The sequence below is a fragment of the Pituophis catenifer genome, unplaced genomic scaffold (genome assembly GCF_029215685.1).
Source record: "Pituophis catenifer annectens isolate HBS135680 unplaced genomic scaffold, rPitCat1.0.hap2 SCAF_1, whole genome shotgun sequence".
Classification (NCBI taxonomy): Eukaryota; Metazoa; Chordata; class Lepidosauria; order Squamata; family Colubridae; genus Pituophis; species Pituophis catenifer.
The window spans coordinates 265,302,630-265,323,399 of NW_027256881.1; the positions used below are offsets into that span (position 1 = coordinate 265,302,630).

At 39.9% G+C, this 20,770-nt stretch overlaps 1 protein-coding gene across 3 annotated transcripts in view; it reads right to left on the reverse strand.

The window, feature by feature from the left end:
* Positions 1 to 5,034: 5,034 nt before the first annotated feature.
* DHCR7 (7-dehydrocholesterol reductase) overlaps positions 5,035 to 20,770 on the reverse strand; it is a 28,221-nt gene continuing 12,485 nt past the window's right edge. For all 3 annotated transcript variants that reach the window (XM_070935134.1, XM_070935142.1, XM_070935149.1), the window contains 3 exons: positions 13,049 to 13,253; positions 9,702 to 9,833; positions 5,035 to 5,639 (listed from right to left, as the gene is read on the reverse strand). In XM_070935134.1, coding sequence (XP_070791235.1) covers positions 5,175 to 5,639; positions 9,702 to 9,833; positions 13,049 to 13,253 — 802 coding nt within the window. In that variant the 3' untranslated portion in view covers positions 5,035 to 5,174. The remainder of the gene's footprint in view (positions 5,640 to 9,701; positions 9,834 to 13,048; positions 13,254 to 20,770) is intronic.

The following is a 20,770-nucleotide window of genomic DNA, read 5'->3' on the forward strand; positions in this document are numbered from 1 at the left end:
GGTGGATTCACTTAACAACTGGGTTACCAGCCTATCAACTCCTGTGATTTACTTAACCGCAGTAGCAAGAAAGGTCATAAAATGGGGCAAGACTCACTTAACAAATGTCTCAGTGACAGAAATTTTGTGGCTCCATTGTGGTTGTAAGCCGAGGACTACCTGTATTCATAATTTTGAGACATTGGGAGAAGGATGCAGTTTTATATCCCTTATGTAGCTATATATAGCCAGATGGTATTTGGGATGTGGCCAGAGTTAGCTGAAATATTTAATTAAATATTTTAAATAAATGAATCATCAAGCTTTTACATTGTAACGCTTCCCCTAACTTCACATCAAAAGTATCAACCTGTCCAACAACAAAATTATACTCTAGATTTTGGAACACAGGCTGACTACCCAAAGCAGTTTTTAATTCTTGAAAGTTTTTCATGCTCAGTAGAGCAGTGAACTTTTCTGACTGTACTTCCTTTAGCAGATAAGAAGCTCAGAACAGTTCCCCCACCACCACCACAGGACACCAAGTTCATCAGAGAAGGAAGACCAGTTATGGAGTTGACATCAGTTTGAGAGTCACTTAATTGGGAATACTGTTGAAGTACTACTACTGTTGAGTAGAGATGGGTTTAATCCAGGGGTGAAATCCAGCAGGTTCCAACAGGTTCTGGAGAACTGGTAGCGGAAATTTTGAGTAGTTTGGAGAACTAGCAAATACCACCTCTGGCTGGCCCTAGAGTGGGGTGGGAATGGAGATTTTGCAATATCCTTCCCCTGCCACGCCCACCAAGCCACACCACACCCACCAAGCCATGCCCACAGAACCAGTAGTAAAAAAAAAATGGATTTCACCACTTGGTGTGCTTACTCTTTCCTGAGTTGAAGAGAAGAGGGGGAACCTGGAATTTGCCCAACAAGAGTAGTATCTTGGTCAACCAACTGAGTAGGTATGCAATTCAACTAGTCATAATCTTATCCATTAAGTACAAATAAGTATTTAAGTGCAATGGTTTGAATCTCTGAAAAATGACATACATTGGAACACAAATGTAACATCTGGCTCCAGCTCCTTACAATTGAGTTTGCCAAATGTAGCTTCTAAGAACTCCGGCTTTTTTTAGGATTGCACAAATCTGCTGTTAAAACCCGGGCTAAAGCTTTTTTGTAGCATTGCAGATAGTTATGTAGCTGCACTGCCATGCATTTTGAAGTACCTCTTGTTCATTAAATTCAAAGTGCTGCATAGCATTTTAGGCATTAAACATATTCATGGTATCCTATCTCAGTGTTCAGTTTACTTATACAAATAAATTGAGTGTATTTAACCATGGCTTATTGAAGTGGCCTAGTTTGAGCAAATCTTAAAGTAGGTAGGTTAATGAATGACACTATGCCTAGTACGAACAAGCTTAACAACATAGTTTGTCTTATACATGAACCAGTTTACTGAAGAGACTGTGATTTTTGAATTCTTCAATGATTATCTAAAAGAACAAAGTTTTAAGAGGATCACAATTACATTTATACTTCGGAATCTTAATAAAACTTGAATACTTCAACTTATTTAGTCCACACAACAGAATAAGCCAATGAAGAGCAACTTCAGCTAGCTTGATGGCTGCCCTTTCAAAATGGATTTGTCACTTTTATTTTTTACTTCATTTTCTTTTTATTCCTTTTTATTATTTTACTTTGGGGAATGACAGCAAAATCCTACCGTATGTGAAAAGAAACTGCAATGCTTTTCTTGCTCAATAGAGAGCACTGTTAAACCAAGTCTCTCTCTCTCTTTCTCCTGATATGCCAAATGCTGGAATGTTTTTAATTGATTGCAAAAGAAAAAAATGCAACACATTTTTTTAGCACAGAAGCTTGTAGCAATGAAAAAGACAACCGGTTCCCTTCCCCATTCTGGACTAGCCTTTCTAGCTTTTAGAACTGCTATTTTAAAAACCATTCAATGCAATCTTTCTTTTTAAAAAAATTCTAGCATAGTGCACTCTGAGGAGGGGAGCCTCTCTGTTTTGCTTTGGTGTTAGCTGAGCAAAGAGCTTGCTAATGCCGATGGAGCAAATTGTACCTCTCTGCTTACAAAGACCACACTTTTCTTTGCAAAACAAAGGAAAGGTTTCCATTGCTTGGATCCTGCAAACAGCTGTCATTTTCCAAGCCGGTGCTTCCACAATTATGCTATGCAGTCACAAACTTCATTACAGCATTATATACTTAGTGCAGTTAGCTACTGTGAGATTTTAATTCCTGATAGGTAAGGAATTACCTAGTTCCAGGTTCCCTTCAAGGAAAAGGATTTAGCTTTTGGATATCAAGCCAGTTGCTGTTTAGGGGAAATTGATGTAGAAAGCATAGAATACCATTTTGGACTTTTGCAATCTTAAGATAATACACATGCAGAATGGCTATATATATATTCCTTCATATTAATGATGTAAGCCAGGGGTTTCAAACTCAATTTCATTGAGGGCTGGATCAGGGTTGTGTTTGACCTCAGAGGGCTGGGGTGGTGGTGGTATGTGGCTGGGGTGGGCATGATCCAGGGGTAAGTTCTACTTACCTTTACTATCGGTTCTCAATGGGGCTGCGTGTGTGTTTCTGCGCATGCGCAGAAGCTTCCTGATGACATTGGGGTCAGTAGGTGGAGCTTCCCGCTGGTTTTACTACCAGTTTTATAGAACCAGTCCAAACTGGGGGCAACCCACCACTGGCATGGTCATGGTGGATGTGGCCACCATGTGGGATGTGGGAATATGAATAAATAATACTTATTAATAATAAAAATACAATAGCATAAATGACATAATACAAGATCTAACAGCAGAGATAAATTTCCAGGATAGTAAATAGAAATGGCTGTCAATTATAGATTGTTGATTGTAGATTAAATGGAACTACAATATGTAAAATCTGGCATTAAACTGTAGTATTAACATAGGATGTTGCTTGTTTTCTATCCAGATCAGGCACTTTCTTGAGGCCACATAATTGTAATCCAGTCCAATCCAGCACTCTGCTGGCCAAAAATAGGCTGCACAAAGGCCTCCGCACGGTCTGTTTTTGGCCTCCCCTGCCTCCTGCAGCACTCTGCTGGCTGAAAATGGGCCACATGCAGTCCCCCCGTGGGCCATTTTGGCCGGCAGAGGCACAGCGGGCTGGTCCTTTGATATTTCCAGGCCAGATTTAAACAACCTGGAAGCCTTGAGTTTGACACCCATGATGTAAGCCATCCGGAGTTATTTGACAATGAGATGGGCACCATATAAATTTAATAAATTACTCATTCTTGTTATCAGCAGCACTAGTTTTCACATTGTCACATGTAAATGATGCGACAGTTTAATGCAATTCCTATCTTCTCCCCACATCCTGCCCTGCTGGGCCCCTGCTGACTTGGGCCAGCTTCCCACCCCACTGGGTCCCATATCCTCCTCCCCATCACCATCATGGCACATTTACTTATTTTTTCTGTAGGTCTCCTTCAGAAACACTGAAGGAGTGTTTCTGAACTCCTCCCTTCACTGTGTGGCCTCCCTACACAGAGGTTGCATGGCGCTATCTGGAAAACAGGCATCATTTTGGGAATGGCTATAGTGAATTGTGGCCATTTCCAAAATGATATCTAGGTCTGGAGCACTTGTCCTCCTTTTCTACCGCGACCTCCTGAGCTGTGGAGATCTTTGAAAGGTAAATGTGCTATTGTGGTGGGTGGGGAGGAGGCCCAAGCAACTGTGGGAACCTCAAGGAGTGAGAAGCAAAGCATGGGGTATCTCAGGGTATGGGGGAGACTGAAGACCAAATGGGCTTGTGCCTGCAGTAGGCCACCCCTGAGGTACCCCATGCTCTACTTAATGGCCTGTGTTCATTTAACAATTGCATAAGGGACAGCAGGGATGGGATGGGTGGGTCGTTAAATGAAATTGTTAATTTAATGGCCATCTTGACTTCTGACTATAATGGGCAGGCTTCATTACAGTCATAACTCAAAGACTGCTTATATAAAACCTATCAACCAATCTATTTTAAATTGTTTGAATACTTTATTAAGCTGCCTAAATCTATTGGAATGGGTATCTACATTAAACCTACTGTACTAAAACATCATTACCTGTAATTCTTTGAGTTTGAGTGTGCATGTTTAACAGGAGACATTCTGCTTTGCTTTTAAATCAGCCACAGCAGGATCTATTTTGTAAAAGACCTTGAGAAATGAAGTTCTCATTTTAGTAAACATAGTTCAGCAATTTTGCAATTTTGTACACAGGGTTCAAAATTGATTTATTGATTTATAGAGACATGGATTTATTAAATCTCGACATATTGTCTTTTTAAACATACTGTGCTGGTCAAACAAAAGTGTCATCTGAAATACTGAAATCCCTTTAAACAAGGCAGACTTGTGCTGCAGCTTGGCGCACGTGTGAGCGAAGCGTGGCGCGTGCACAATCCTGTTCATTGGGTATTTTGGGAAGGAGAAAAAAGCTCCTCCTCTTTCGTTTTATTCACATCATGCACAGGGTTGCCCTTCACCAATCTTTTTTTAGCTCCACTATATCCTTTCTGAGGTACAGTGACCAGAACTGTACAAAATATTCCAGAGGGTTGCACCAGTGATTTATAAAAGGGCATTATGAGATTGGCATTTTTATTTTGGATACCATGACTTATTATCTCTTAACATGCTGTTGGTCTATTTTACATTGGATGCACATTGTGTCAAACCCTTCATTGAACTGTTTATCATAAGATCTTGTCAGTTTACCCAGTTATCATTTTCAAAATGGAATGAACGTTAATTATCAAGTATGGATTTAGAGGGTATTGAAGATTCCAGAATTTTCAGAGCAAGTACAATAATCGGAGAATCATCACATGGTAATACAAATAACCTTGTGGTCAATTATAGATCACGATTTCCCTTTTTCCAGAATAGTAAAACTGAAATACAAATTACTGCACTGTTTTTTTGGATTTGGGTTGGGGAGGAAGCAAAACAAATCAGTACAAAAAGAACAACAAAAAAAATAACTTTTAAAAGTTTATATAATGTGCATTTTATGTTAAATGTTATTTTTACACATCTTACGACATTGTATGCGCCAAAAATACAGCTGATAAATGTATCAAAATTTGTTTTTGCAATTTATTAAGTCTGAAATAAGCATTTAGAAAATCCCTGGAATGAGTCGGTATGGTACTGCATCAGTATATCTCTTCCAGTCTTTGCCATACTTGTTGGAGCATCGATGTTCATCCCTAATGCAGCGGTGGACCAGGAGAATGGTCATAAAAATTATGTAGAAATAAGGAAGAATATGATTAAAACCACAACACAGGCAGTATGCCAGGGAGCCCATCAAGTCTCCAGTGTAATTAAAATGGCGGGCCACACCCCAGAATCCTGAAATCAAGAGTTTACTGTAATGTTTACTTCCATTGGCTGATGTGTAGGTACATTCAAAGTATTTGGGTTTCTTGCCCCATATTTTACAGTTGCCATCAGTGCGACGGAAGAGATCTTTCTGATGATTGGCCATTCTGAAAATATAGTAGCCCACCAAACTCAGTAGAAGAATTCCAACTGCATAACTGGTAGCAAGCTGGACAGGATGATAGACCAAATACAACCCCTGAGGTAAAAAAAAGAGAATGAAAAACAATTGGCAAACAAATTATCAGATTTAGTCAGCACTCTTTCCTTTCCTTTACATTACCTGGGTTCTTGATTGTCCCATAGCGTCAGTGTCAACTCTTAACAAGCATATAGACTTTCTTCCACGATATCTATCCTCATCCACTGAGCAATTCAAAGCATTGATTTTAACTTTTAGGGTCCTATGTGGCTCAGGGCCCTAAAGGACCCTTCTCCCTTATGTACCCATCCAAGCTTTATCATCTAACGAGTGTTTTTTTCAAGATCTCTGACTAAAAGAAATGAAGTGAGGCAGTGGTGAAATGTAAAATTTGTTACTACTGGTTCTGTGGGCGTGGCTTGGTAGGGGGGGTAATGTGACTGGGTGGACGTGGCCAACTTTTTTTTTTTACTTTTAAAAGCATTTTTTCTACAACCTCTTCGGCCAAAGAGATTGTAAAAAAATGATTTTAAAAGGCTCTGACAATCCCAGCTGAGTTGCCTGATTGTCACAGGCTTTTAAAATCATTTTTTCTACTGAAGGCTCTGACGATCAGGTAACTCAGTTGGGAGTTCCTTGTTTTAACCAGAAAGTAACCTGTTTTTTACCCTCTGCACATACACAGAAGGGTTTGCGCATGTGTAGGTCAGTGCACACATGTGATGTGCATGAGTAAAACGACTGTGCGCGTGTGGTGCGTGCACTTCTGAACCAATAGGGAAGGTAAGTAGATTTTACCCTGGTTTTTTTCCCCTATGGTGGCACTCCATTTATAGAATTTCTGCCCCAGAGAGTCTCAACTGGCATCCTTTTAGTGTTAAGTGAAGACCATTTTATTTTCCCAGGATTTTAACTGGCTTTTCAGCACCAGGCTTTTAGTTTATATATTGTTTTTATTTTGTATTTTGGTATTATCATACATGTTTTTAAGGTTATATTTTTGTGTGTTTATTGTAAACTGCTCAGAGAGCTTTGGCTTATTGGGCAGCTTAAACATTTTAATGAAAAAAAAGTACAGTTGCAATAATAAACAGATAGAGCAAAGTCTCCGTTCACAGCCAAAGCAAGGCCTCTGGTCACTTTCCTCTCCTTCCCTGGCCTTGGTCTCACAGCTGCTAAACAACCCAAAGCTTGAGATCAAATCTCAGACAGGCCACATCCCTGTGTTTAGTCAACCAGATTAAGACACATACAAGTCTTTATGCTCATTCACAACCAAATGAGCCCAAGATCACTAGCAATATGGCTGCCTAAATCCAAGACTGAAGCTGGAGGATTGGAAAATTAGACTGGCATCAGATTAACAGACCCCCTTCTTACACACAGCCTCCATAATTTTCCTGCTATAATTACCCTGGCCCATCACAACTGCAGTACAAATAGTGCTTGACTTACCACCACAATAAGGCCCAGAATTTGGGTTGTAGGTTTTTGCAATAGTTAAGCTAGAAGCTCACATGATCAGTTTGCTTAACAACAGCAATCTCAGCTCTCCCAATTGTGGTTCTTAAGAGACCTTTTGGGTTGTTAAGCCTAAAGAGGGTAGACAACACCTTTTCATGCATGGAAGGAAACCCCTGTGCTGAGTTATAGAAACAAAGAAGCTCAGATCCCAAAGATTTGAGCTTTGTTTCTCCAGCCCGCTGCAGGCCTTCCTCTGCTATCTGTGTGCAGAAGGGAACTACTGCACTGGGCTGGAGAAAGGAAACTTGGACCTTTGAGGTCCAAGCTTTGTTTCTTGGGCCCACTCAGTGGTTCCCTTCCCCTGTGTGTGCTCAATCTTCAGGAATCTTTAGGATCTTCTTTTCTCTGGCCTGTCATAGAAACATCATATTCATTAGCTTTCTGGCTAAAAAGCTAGCAAACACCATGTTTCTGAAGGCAAGTAAAGCTGGAAAGAGGGCGGAGTTTTGGAATAGAAACGTCTTTTTTGCAGGTTGAAGTATTTTTTTCTGTGTGTATATTAACTTTGAACTGTAATTAAGTGACAGTTGAGAACTATTTATTTATTTATGTTTCACATTTTTTAACCGCTGAAAAATTACCTGTGTGTACATTCACATCTCTGCATATTTTTTTCCCCTTCGGTCTATCCAGCAGAAGTGAGCTGACCAATCATGTTAATCTCCGGAACTCTTGACTATGAAATCCTTTTCAACTTCTCTTATTGTATCCCAACTTCCAACTATGAAACCAAAGTCCCACAGGTGCTTTTTCAAAAGGCAACTGGCCTTTCTTTGCTTTTTATTGAAGATGTTTGTTCAGTTGCCTTTTGAAGAAGAAGCACCTTTGGGACAACCATTACCTGAATGAGTGAGAATCTCCATAGGCATGAAACCAAAGCTACGCTTGCTAGCCTATGAACTTCCCTCCCAATCACAACAATCCCATCGATCCTTTTCCATTCCTATTTGGAACCCCATCTGACTGACCTGTTATTCAACTTCTGGGCTGTTTTATTCTGTATTTCAAGGGGCCTACCTACTATTCTTCCCTGTCTCTCATCTAAACTTGGATCATACCTCTGTACTAACAAAGTGCACCTTCCAATCACCAGTGACCACAGGTGACTTTACCAGCAATCTCCAATCTTTATCACCCATGGCAATCCTGACCTGACAACTCTATTATAGCCATTGTTGCTTTATCTGCTAGCAGGTTCAGAATTGTGCCAAGTGCCCTTTTTCCCACCAATACTGCAAATGGTCCTAGACTTACAACCGGCCATTTACCAACTGTCTGAAGTTACAATGGACACTGAAAAAGGGATTTACGTCTGAAGTTTGATGACCAGGCATACCCCCTACAGTCCCATAACTACATTTTTGGGCACTTGAAAACTGGCTCATAGTTATGGCCCTGTGCAATTCCATGGTCATATGATCATGATTTGTGATGTTTTTGTCAAAAATTAATGTTTACTTGCAGTTTCCAGCAAAACACGCAATAGTAAACAATGTATTTGCCTAATGACCACACCGTTCATTTTACAGCTGCTGCAAAAATGATTATAAAATTGGGCTGAGCACATGGATTACCCACTTTATGACTGCAATGTGCAAGTTCCATTATGGTTGTAAAATGAGGACCACCTGTACCACTTCCACCTTCAATTCCAATCCATTCTGCTCTCTTCAGTTTCTTTCCATATCTCTAACACCTTTCAACCCATCATTCACCACTTTTTCTCACCATTTCCATTCTTAGCTATCTTCCTAAACAACCTCACATTACCATATCATCACATTTTTGTATATTTTCTTTTTTTTTTCTTCATCTTAGTTTCACCAGTCTGTGGTCTCTTCCTCCAAATTCAGTCAGTCAGTCAGCCAGGAAGGCAGGCAACCTATCTACCTACCTATTATCCATCCATCTATCCAGAAAATTTATATTGCCGCTTACTCGCTCACACTGACTCAAGGCAGTTTACAGGAAATAGAAACACAATATAAAAAAATAAAAATAACAAAATAACCTTCCTGGCAACAACACATACTCATATCAGCCATTTAATGGGCTCTATCCCGCTCTGGGTTCCCCAGACCTGCTGGCAAAGCCACATGGGCCTTCCAAAAGATTGTCAGAATAGGGGTGACTCTAATTTCTGGAGGGATGATGCTGCAGACGGAGGGAGCCACCACGGAGAAGGCACAGTCTCAACCAGCATCCTTCTTCCTTTGTATTTTCCTCAGTTCTAGTTGGTCTCTGAAAGCCTGCATTTTAGTTTTTCAACTCTGGCATATAAGATATCAGCCACTGGCCTCCACCCACCACACAAAATATCAACTTCCAGCTGTCTTCACAGCCAACCTCCAACTGCCACATAATAGCAACCATCACCCTAGGAGTTGCCCATTACCTCCCCAAAATAATATTGCCAAGGCAGATTATTCCCTCCAGCAGTAGGCTCAAACACTAAACAAATAAAAAATAAAAAATAAATCCTTAAACTTGAACTGTCATCAAGATACCCAAAAACGTTTTCTTAAAGGGAGGAAAACTCTATTGCTTCTAGAAGCAATTAAATACAAACAAGAGTAAATGCATATGATGAAATACCTGCAGAGTATAGAGATAGGGAAGCCAAACACAGTCTCCCCAGGCCAGATACCATCCAAAGTGATCGTGGGCAATATCGATTGTTTTTAAATACCAAGTTTCATTCCAAAAAAAGTCCAGAACATATAGGCCCTGAAAAATATACACATTATCACTACATTTTATTAAAAAAATAGGCATGTGAATAAATGCTATCTTTGAGAGAGAGAGAAGCTCAAATTTATCTAGATATAAAATGCAAGTCATGGTTTTGGGGGGATTATACTTACATAGGATTAATGATTAAAATTCTAAATTAATGATTCTATCACCACTTTCATAGAGCCTTATAGCTGTAGAACATGATACTCCAATGTCCTCTTTATCCCAAAGATGCTTTTTCCAAAAGGCAACAGGACTTTCTTGGTTTTTTTCTATGAAAATGTTTCAAAACTATAAAAATTGATGCTGAGATGTGTATAAAGAACTTCCTCAATTAGTTAGTCAAATTAAATCAATTTGGTTATTTTATGCCCATAATATATATTAAAAGATCTATATCTAGTTTGAACTTTCACCTGCAGAGTAGTATGCACTTGTACTCACAAACAATTCCCATTAGATTCCATATGGTTATTCCTTTAAGAAAACTACTTAGGAATGTAGCCTAATATACTTTGAGACTGTTTCAAAATCACCTTGTGCAGAAAAGTATTATCAGATGTTTTACTGCTGACCTCATCTACAAGATCAAAGGATTCAAATGATAGAAGCATCATTTGTAACAGAAGATTGCAACAAATTACATGTTACTGCCGTGTTGGCGCGGTGGTTAGAATGCAGTACTGCAGGCTACTTCTGCTAACTGCTGGCTGCCAGCAGTTTAGCAGTTTGATTCTAACCAGCTCATGATTAACTCAGCCTCCCATCCTTCTGAGTTCAGAAAATGAGAATCCAGATTGTTGGGGGCAATATATTGATTCAGTAAAACGCTTAGAAAGGGCTGTAAAGCACTCTGAAGCGGTATATAAGTTTAAGTGCTATTGCTATATACCACACTGGTCAGTTTGCATCTGGGTATTTTATCCTAGGGGTGGACAAGCTTCTACCTTAATGTATTCCTGCACATATGTTGTGTTAATTGAAAATCCTCCTGAGTTTTTCAGATATTCCTGAAATGTATGGAATGATAACATTGCTCTGTTGTTTTCTCCCTTGTCTATTATGAAGGAGCACCTGCTGGATCTTTTTGTGGTTTTTATGAAGGCCTAGTTAGAATAACCTCAAGTTTTGAGGGCTTCCTTGATATGTTTTTATTCCTTCTCTTTTCCCTCTTTGCTGATAGGCATACCTTCAGCCTGATGGTGTAGGATTCAGATTATTCTCAGTTTGTGGTCCAGTGAGTGGTGAGAATCAAAATGTAAATACCGATATGTATATAGGTTTTCTGTATACTTCGGTGTTGAGTCTTCTGACTTCCTTGATGTGTACTTGCACAATCCAGGAAGAACAGACTATTTTCCTTAACATCTTCCCGTGTAAACTTAGTATTTCTGTTGAAGTGTTTGGTGAAGGCTTTCACTTCCTGAGTTCTAATGAAGGCATCTAATTCCACCTGCTAATTGGTATAGATTTGTGGACAACACTTGAGTCAAGATTAAAACATAGAAAGTGGAAGCCTTGAATAAACACACCCAGATCACTATTTACATTTTGATTCTCACCACTCACTGGACCATAAACTGGGAATAATCAGGATCCTACACCACCAGGCTAAAGAGGGGAAGAAAGGAACAAAAAAGTATCAAGGAAGTCCTCATAACTTGTGGTTATCCTAACTGGGCCTTCATCAAGTCTACAAAAAGATCTAGCAGGGACCTCTTTAAAAATAGACAAAGAAGAGAACAACAAACAGAGCAACGTTGTCATTCCATACATTGCAGTAATATCTGAAAAACTAAGGAGGATTTTCAACTAACACAACATACCTGCACACTTTAAACCCAGGAATATATTAAGGCAGAAGCTTTTCCAACCCAAGGACAAAACACCCAGATGCAATCTGAGCAATGTGGTATATGTAGTACAATTCAGCAAGACATATGCAGATTGGTACATCGAAGAAACAAAATAACCACTTCACAAATATATGGCACAACACAGGAGAATAAACTCATCAGGACAGAATTCAGCAGTTCATCTGCTTTTGAAGTTAAAGGGTCAGTCTTTTGAAGATAGCAAAGTTCATATTCTGGACAGAGAGGACCTCAGGTTTGAAAGAAGAGTCAAAGAGTCTATGTTAAAACTGAACAGCCCTCCAACAACAATGCAGTTGTTTCAGCAGTTCCAAAAAGGTTCCACACCCATTTGCACTCTGATTCAAGTGACTCTGAGATATAGCTAAACCCCCAAGTGGCTTCAACTACTCTCAGAGAGCTAACAACCAACCCTGAGAGTGTTAATGATGAAATGACTGCGAAGAATATAAATCCTTTAATTCTCCTCACTTAGAACTGAAGAAGCTTTTTGGATGAGAAGCAAAATGTTTTCAAATAAAAAGCAAGAAAATCCAGTTGCCTTTTGGAAAAAACACTTTTGGGACAATAGTGACCTGGATGATTGAGAATCTCCATAGACAATGTTCTCTTTAATTTTAACTTTTTATTGTATGTTAGTGCCCAATTATTATACACTGTTCACAATGCAGAAACATTCCAAACACAACCTTCCAATTTAACGAGTTATAAATCAGAGATTTTTAACTCTGTTAAAAACTGTTTTAATATTTTCATCATGGTATGAGTGGAAAAAAATCATTCCAAACAACACAGATGTTAGCTATCTCAATCTGAATTCTTATCCAAGAATATTGTTTTGTCAACTCTTGCATGAAATTTTGTTATTCTCATATGAGAACCTATGAGATTTTGAGATTGAAATGAACAGCATATTGAAATATTTCACAACTCCAATTTTTGTATAAACTGTATAATTAATTAGATAATTGTAAATATACAATATGACTACACGTTGCCCAACCGTATAGTTTGAATTGTAATATATTCTTAATTCAATAAAATTTCATTAAAAAAAAATGAAATATTTCACAACTCCAATAATTTTTCATCATTATTTTATGAAGAATAGCTTGAAAACAGTGGTACTGATATATGAAAGAATTTTGTGGAACTATAGTCATGAAAGAGTTAAGAGATTAAATTGCAGCCAAGTGTAAAAGTGATGTGCGCATACGTCTGTCTTTTTGTGTGCGTATACACACACACACTTATGATGTATCACCTGAGGAAACGAATTGGAGAAAATTGTTGTTGATAGCATTTAATTTTAATCCATATTTTAATGTTTACCTGTAGGATATTGAGAAGCAGCATAGAATTAGTGACTTGTCCATATAATTCCTGTTGTTTTGCAGCATAGGATAAATTAATCAAAGTCCAGCCTACAATTCCAGGTCGGCCATTAAAAAACAATTTGAAATCAAACCACTTTCCCAAGCGTGGATTAAATTCAATTCCCATCATGAAGTCGTAGAAGAAATTGCCAGTGAATTTGCTAAAATAGAATATTAAGAGGATAAACAAAAGTTTACTATACATCAATTTGAAAACCAAATAAAATTGCAAGAACACTCACAAACAAAATGAACATCATTACTGATTACTCTGTTGCAAATAATTGACATTAACTACAATGTTATTTATTTTCATTTCAAATATTTATAACCTGTTTATAACAGTGTAATGTAATGGGAAGAAGGAATAACCCTTGAGAAACCAGAGATCAATACAATGGTCAGATAAACAAAATCTGAATCTGGGGCAGAAATATAATTTGAGAAAACATCTTAGATTTGACCCTCCCTAGTTCTTTTCAGGATACAAACAGGGAGAGGATAGCATATACAGACTTGCAAGGTTGTTACTGTAACCTTATAATAAAAGTAGTATTAGAATTCATAACTTCCAGTCGAGAGCTGACATTCATTACCAAAAGAATCTTCAACTGACCCCCCAAAAGTTGGATAATATTAGTATTGACCTGGCTCCAGGGTAAATACAAATAGTCTTTGATTTACAAGTGACCATTCAAAGTATGTCAAAGCCCCCCCAAACCCCAAAGTTCAAAGTTCCAATTGTTCCCCTGGTCGCATGACCACTTTTCATGTGCTTGGCAAGCAACCTGCATTTATGAGAGTTTACGGTGTTTTTGTTAAAACCTGGTGTTTATTTCCAGTTTGGCAAAAATGCCCCATAATGAATGAGTTTGCTTAATGAGCACAGTAATCATTTTATGATTGTGGCACTTGCTTAATGACAACTGCAAAAAATGTTATAAAATTGGATCGGACCCACTTTACGACGATCATGGTTTCTGACCACGATAGGCAGGTTCCCTGATGATTGTAAGTTGAGGACTATCTATGAAGACTTTAGACTCACTAAAATATTGGTCCTAATACTACTTTTACTGAACTTTAGTGATAAAGATGTAGGTAGCCAGAGCTATTCTTTCAGAACCAGTGTTATACAGGTGAAACTCGAAAAATTAGAATATCGTGCAAAAGTTCATCTATTTCAGTAATGCAACTTAAAAGGTGAAACTAATATATGAGATAGACTCATTACATGCAAAGTGAGATAGTTCAAGCCTTGATTTGTTATAATTTTGATGATTATGGCTTACAGCTCATGAAAACCCCAAATTCACAATCTCAGAAAATTAGAATATTACATGAAATCAATAAAACAAGGATTGTACATAGAACAATATTGGACCTCTGAAAAGTATAAGCATGCATATGTACTCAGTACTTGGTTTGGGCCCCTTTTGCATCAATTACTGCCTCAATGCGGCATGGCATGGATGCTATCAGCCTGTGGCACTGCTGAGGTGTTATGGAAGACCAGGATGCTTCAATAGCAGCCTTCAGCTCTTCTGCATTGTTCGGTCTCATGTCTCTCATCTTTCTCTTGGCAATGCCCCATAGGGTCGGTCCTCTCGCCCCTTCTGTTCAACATTTATGTAAAGCCGCTGGGTGAGATCATCCGTGGCTTCGGGGTGGAGTTCCATCAGTATGCTGATGACACCCAGCTGTACATCTCCACCCCAGGCCACCCCAACGATGCCCTTGAAGTGATGTCCCAGTGCCTGGAGGCCGTGCGGGCCTGGATGGGGAGAAATAGGCTCCAACTCAACCCCTCCAAGACCAAGTGGCTGTGGCTTCCAGCGTCCCGATATAGCCAGCTGACGCCATCGCTGGCTATTGGGGGCGAATCACTCGCCCCCACGGAGAGGGCTCGTAACTTGGGCGTCCTCCTGGACGCACGGCTGTCTTTAGAAGATCATTTGACGGCCGTGGCCAGGGGGGCTTTTTATCAGGTTCGCCTGATACGCCAGTTGCGCCCCTTTCTAGATCGGGACTCCCTACGCACAGTCACTCAGGCACTCGTCACTTCCCGCCTGGACTACTGCAACGCTCTCTACATGGGGCTCCCCCTGGGGTGCACCCGGAGGCTCCAGCTGGTCCAGAACGCGGCTGCGCGGGGGATTATGGGAGCGACGAGGCGCTCCCATGTGACACCTCTCCTGCGCGAGCTGCACTGGCTCCCGGTGGTCTTCCGGGTGCGCTTCAAGGTGTTGGTGACCACCTTTAAAGTGCTCCATGGCTTAGGGCCGGGGTACTTACGAGACTGCCTTCTGCCACCAATAGCCTCCCACTGGCCAGTACGCTCGCACAGAGTGGGCCTCCTCAGGGTGCCGTCCGCCAGACAATGTCAGCTGGCGACCCCCAGGGGGAGAGCCTTCTCTGTGGCGGTGCCCACCCTCTGGAACAACCTCCCCCCAGAAATACGTACAATAACAGACCTCCGGATTTTTCGTCGGGCCCTGAAAACCTATTTATTTCAACTAGCTGGGCTGGCTTCAGTTAAATTTTAAATTGATTTTAAATTGGGTTGTTTTAATTTACGGCCAAAATATTTAATTATTTTAAACTGTTTTTAAATTTTGTATGTTCTGTTTTTTACTTTGGCTGTTCACCGCCCTGAGTCCTATTTGGAGAAGGGCGGTATAGAAATGGAAACAAATAAATAAATAAAATAGATTCTCTATGGGGTTCAGGTCAGGCGAGTTTGCTGGCCAATCAAGCACAGTAATCCCATGGTCATTGAACCAGGTCTTGGTACTTTGGCAGTGTGGGCAGGTGCCAAATCCTGCTGGAAAATGAAGTCAGCATCCCCATAACGCTCGTCTGCGGAAGGAAGCACGAAGTGCTCCAAAATCTCCTGGTAGACAGCTGCGTTGACCCTGGACTTAATGAAGCACAGTGGATCAACACCAGCAGATGACATGGCTCCCCAAATCAACACAGACTGTGGAAACTTCACACTGGACTTCAAACAACTTGCAGTGTGTGCCTCTCCATTCTTCCTCCAGACTCTGGGTCCTTGGTTTCCAAATGAGATGCAAAAGTTACTCTCATCAGAAAAGAGGACTTTGGACCACTGAGCAACAGACCAGTTCTTTTTTTCTTTAGCCCAGGTAAAATGCTTCTGATGTTGTTTGTTATTCAGGAGCGGCTTGATTAGGAATACGACATTTGAAGCCCATGTCCAGGATCCGTCTGTGTGTGGTGGCTCTTGATGCACTGACTCCAGTCTCAGTCCACTCCTTGTGGACACTTTTGAATGGCCTTTTTCCTGACAATCCTCTCCACGCTGCAGTCATCCCTGCTGCTTGTGCACCTTTTTCTTCCATACTTTTCCCTTCCACATAACTTTCTATTAATGTGTTTTGATACAGCACTTTGGGAACATCCAACTTCTTTTGCAATTACCTTTTGAGGCTTTCCCTCCTTATGGAGGGTGTCAATGATGGTTTTCTGTACAACTGTCAGGTCAACAGTCTTTCCCATGATTGTGATTCCTACTGAACCAGACTGAGAGACCATTTAAAGGCTCAGGAACCCTTTGCAGGTGTTATGGCTTAATTAGCTGATTAGAGTGGGACACTTTGAGTCTAGAATATTGAACCTTTTCACAATATTCTAATTTTCTGAGATTGTGAATTTGGGGTTTTCATAAGCTGTAAGCCATAATCATCAAAAGTATGACAAATCAAGGCTTGAACTATCTCACTTTGCATGTAATGAGTCTATCTCATATATTAGTTTCACCTTTTAAGTTGTATTACTGAAATAAATGAACTTTTGCACGATATTCTAATTTTTCGAGTTTCACCTGTATTGTCTCTAAGTATTCCAAGGCATGGCCTATGACTGTAATTTCTGAGTCTTCTTCAATGGTAGACCTGTTTATGGTGTGATAGTAATCCAAATGGGAGGTTATCAGAAGATAAGGCCAGCCCATCCCTATCCAGAACGGTTGCAGTTTTCTAGATACAGCTAGATAAATGCATTGCGCTGTTGTGACAGCTTGAGAGGTGAATCATATGGGTGTACACCTGCTCTTTCAGGAGCAGTACAACTCTGCCCAGAATGGAGAACCTACTTAATTTCTGGCTTCACAAGGTACCAATTCATAAAGTGTCTACTTTGTCAGGATTCCACTTCAAGATATTGAATTTCATCCAGGTCATCTATTTAGCATCTGTTGCAATATCTGCAGTCTTACCTGATTCTGAGAATGAAGAAATATAGTTGGCTATCATCAATATACTAATTCTAATCCCTTAATGACCTAGTTAGCACTTTTATATATATGCAAAACAAAAAAAAACGACAGAAGGCATTCCACACCCTACAAGACTGAACACAAGCACCATAATACTTATCTGTGGAGCTGATTGAAGGAATAGAGAAAATCTATGTAAGAAGAACATTCTTGTGGGGATGATTGCTTTCTCAGTAGTTGGCAAACCACCGCTGAGGAATGCAAACGTCAGCACAATGATCCTTAAAGACCCTTCCTCAGGAAGTCTCAAAACATGAGGTCTGTCACATGGGCAAATCAGATCACATTGTTTGCAACAGGAAAACATGAAACTGTCCATGAGCTGTCCACGAGCTTTGTTTAGCCAATCAACTACAAAGTAAACTTTGATCAATGAATCAGCTTCTGCCATGAAGACTATAGAGAACAATAAAAGGGGGCTCCCAGAAGCTGTTCTGTGTGCCTTCCCATTAACCTTCTTTCTTCATCATAACAACATCTGGTGACCCCAACGTGACACCCCTCTGCACTCATTTGGCCGGACGAGCCCAGGTGCACCACAGCGAACTTCGCTCCCAAAAATACATGAGTATGGGTGGGGAATTGTCAGCTCAGCAGAAGTCTCATGCAAAAGAGCTACAGGAAATACTTAAAGACAATGGAACAGCAGGAGTTAGGTTAAGTGATTTAGAGCAGTTAGTAAATGAGATAGGTTGTCAATGTCCCTGGTACCCTGAGGCAGGAACCTTAGACTTGCGGGACTGGATAAAACTTGGAATTCATTTGCATTCACCACCACGAGTACCAATTCAATATTTGTTGCTGTGGCAAAAATGTAAGGAAGCAATTGAGGTTATGGGGACTCATAAACTCAAGGCACCAAGGACTGAAAAACCCAATCCCGAACTTCTCCCTCAGCCTGCAGAACCCTCAGCAGGATTGGGACCGAGCACCTCGTCAGAAGCATCAAGTGACCTGCGGGCAGATTAAGGCTCTCTCTGCTCAATCTACAAAATTGCTACAGAAAAAGGACATGCCACAGACACCAGAGAACTTTTTGCTAGCGGCATTTGCTTGTTTAAATGCCAATTCTGTAACTATTGTAATGTGTATTCTTTTTATGTGTATTTTTCCTTCTGGCGTGGCTACAGTGACTTTGCAAGATGGAATTCCAGAGCAAGGACTTTGGGAACAAAATTCCTATATATCGGATGTGCAAAATATCTCTCGATTAGTAAACAAGACTGATTGTTGGATCTGCATGCACGTTCCCCCACATGCCAAAGGAGGACTTTTAATACATGCTATTCCTTTTAATGAAACCGGATGGAAACAACATCCTCGGATCCCTGGAACGCTACAAAAAGAAAAAGTTAATTATACTATTTTAGCCATTGGTAGCAGGCTTCAAGAAGTAGCGGCATATTGTTGGGAATTCATCAACCATTCTAGGAAGGCATCTGTTGATGTTGGAAAGTATCCCTATTGTAACACGACCTTTGTTCTTACAAATAGTGCCCAGTATTATTTTAGTTATCATTGCCTTAATTTGCTGTTGCTGCTGCGTGCAATGTTTGCCTGGTTTGTTGACGGTATTTTGTCCAAGAATTTTGTCCAAGATTCCAGATCTGGAGTCCAAGGCCCTCCAGATCTGAAGTTATGTATGCATACAAATTATTAAAAAATAAAGAATAAAATAAAAAGGAGGACATGTGGGGATGATTGCTTTCTCAGTAGTTGGCAAACCATGCTGAGGAATGCAAACGTCAGCACAATGATCCTTAAAGACCCTTCCTCAGGAAGTCTCTAAATATGAGGTCTGTCACATAGGCAAATCAGATCACATTGTTTGCAACAGGAAAACATGAAACTGTCCATGAGCTGTCCACGAACTTTGTTTAGCCAATCTACTACAAAGTGAACTTTGATCAATGAATCAGCTTCTGGGCTTCCGGTCTGGCTTCCATCGCCACCAGACGGTCCTCTGAGACCGCCAGCCCTGTTGCCTGTAAAGAGCCGCCTTTACATCTGAAAGGCAGCTCGAAAAACTCCATTTCCTGAAGGAAATGTGAGACAGAGCAGGCGAGGGCAGGTAGAGCCCTCTGCGAAGTCCCCAGAGTTTTTTTTTTTTACTCTTGGGGACGAACAGGTTGTGGCTCTCTATTTCTGCTCGCCGCTGCTCCGGGCTTCGGGAGAACTCTGCCTTTTTGCAGAGCTAGGTGCTGGAACCGGACCAATCAACGAAATTAACAGATGGACTAATTAAAAAGGACGAGATTTGGACTTGGGACCCTAAATCGCAAGTATTTTTAATGATTTTACAAGCGTTTCAGAGTGAAGGAAAAAAAAAGTTTAAAATGGCGACTGCTAAGGCTTGAGAAGAAGAAGAAAGCCGAAAGTGAAAGTCCTTCTGTAACAAGCTACAAAGTAGCGGAATAAACAGTGCTGGCTAGAATCTGGAAGAAAAATATCTATTTTAAGTTTCTTTTTTCTTTGAGATTTGTAATTGATCTTTCGTGGGGAAGTTTTCTTTCTTTAAAAAGAGTTTGTGTGGCAGGATGGCGTTAAAACTAATAAAGCCTGACAAACAAGCAGTGGAGGGGGTGTTCCCCCATTTACAATTATGTGAACAAGTTCTGAGCTTACAGACTCAGCAGAATGGATTTAATTTAAAAGAATTTGTCCAGGAGGAAATGGCAAGATATTACGAGACTGTGAACCAGAAACTTGAAAAATTTAGGCAAGAAATTAAAGAAATGATACAACTAAAGTATGATAATTTGCAACAAAAGATTGTAACAGTGACTAATGCTTTTTCAGAAATTGTTATAAAGATGGATACAAATATCAAGTTATTAGAGTCTAAAACGGAGGAAGTTGATGATAAGATTAATAATTTGGACAATAAAATACAAATAATTGAAAATGATTTGACAAATATTCAAGACAATAGTTAGAAGTAAAGTCTAAAAAGGAAGCTGCTCACGAGACTTACAATGCAGAAGATATAAAGCAAGGGTTTGAAAAAGAAATTACAATGATGAAATACAGGCTCACGGAATTTGCGGTTAGAATGAGAGGGTAACAGGAAAATAATAGAGATGATTTAAGAAAAATATCTGCTCAAGTTCTGGCCGGGATTTTAAAGGTTCACCCTGAGGAGGTATCTTGTAAGATTGACAAGGCTTATAGAGTAAATTCTTGGATTGCAAAGCAAAGGCAATTGCCTAGAGATGTGGTGATTTACTTCACAGACAAAGAAATAAGAAATGATATTGTGCAAAAATCTTTTAATTCTACTCTACAATTGTATGGAAGAAAGATCTGGATATATAAAGAGTTGTCGCCTAAGATTTTAAAAGATAGAAAGAAATTTGGATTTTTGGTGACTGAGCTTAA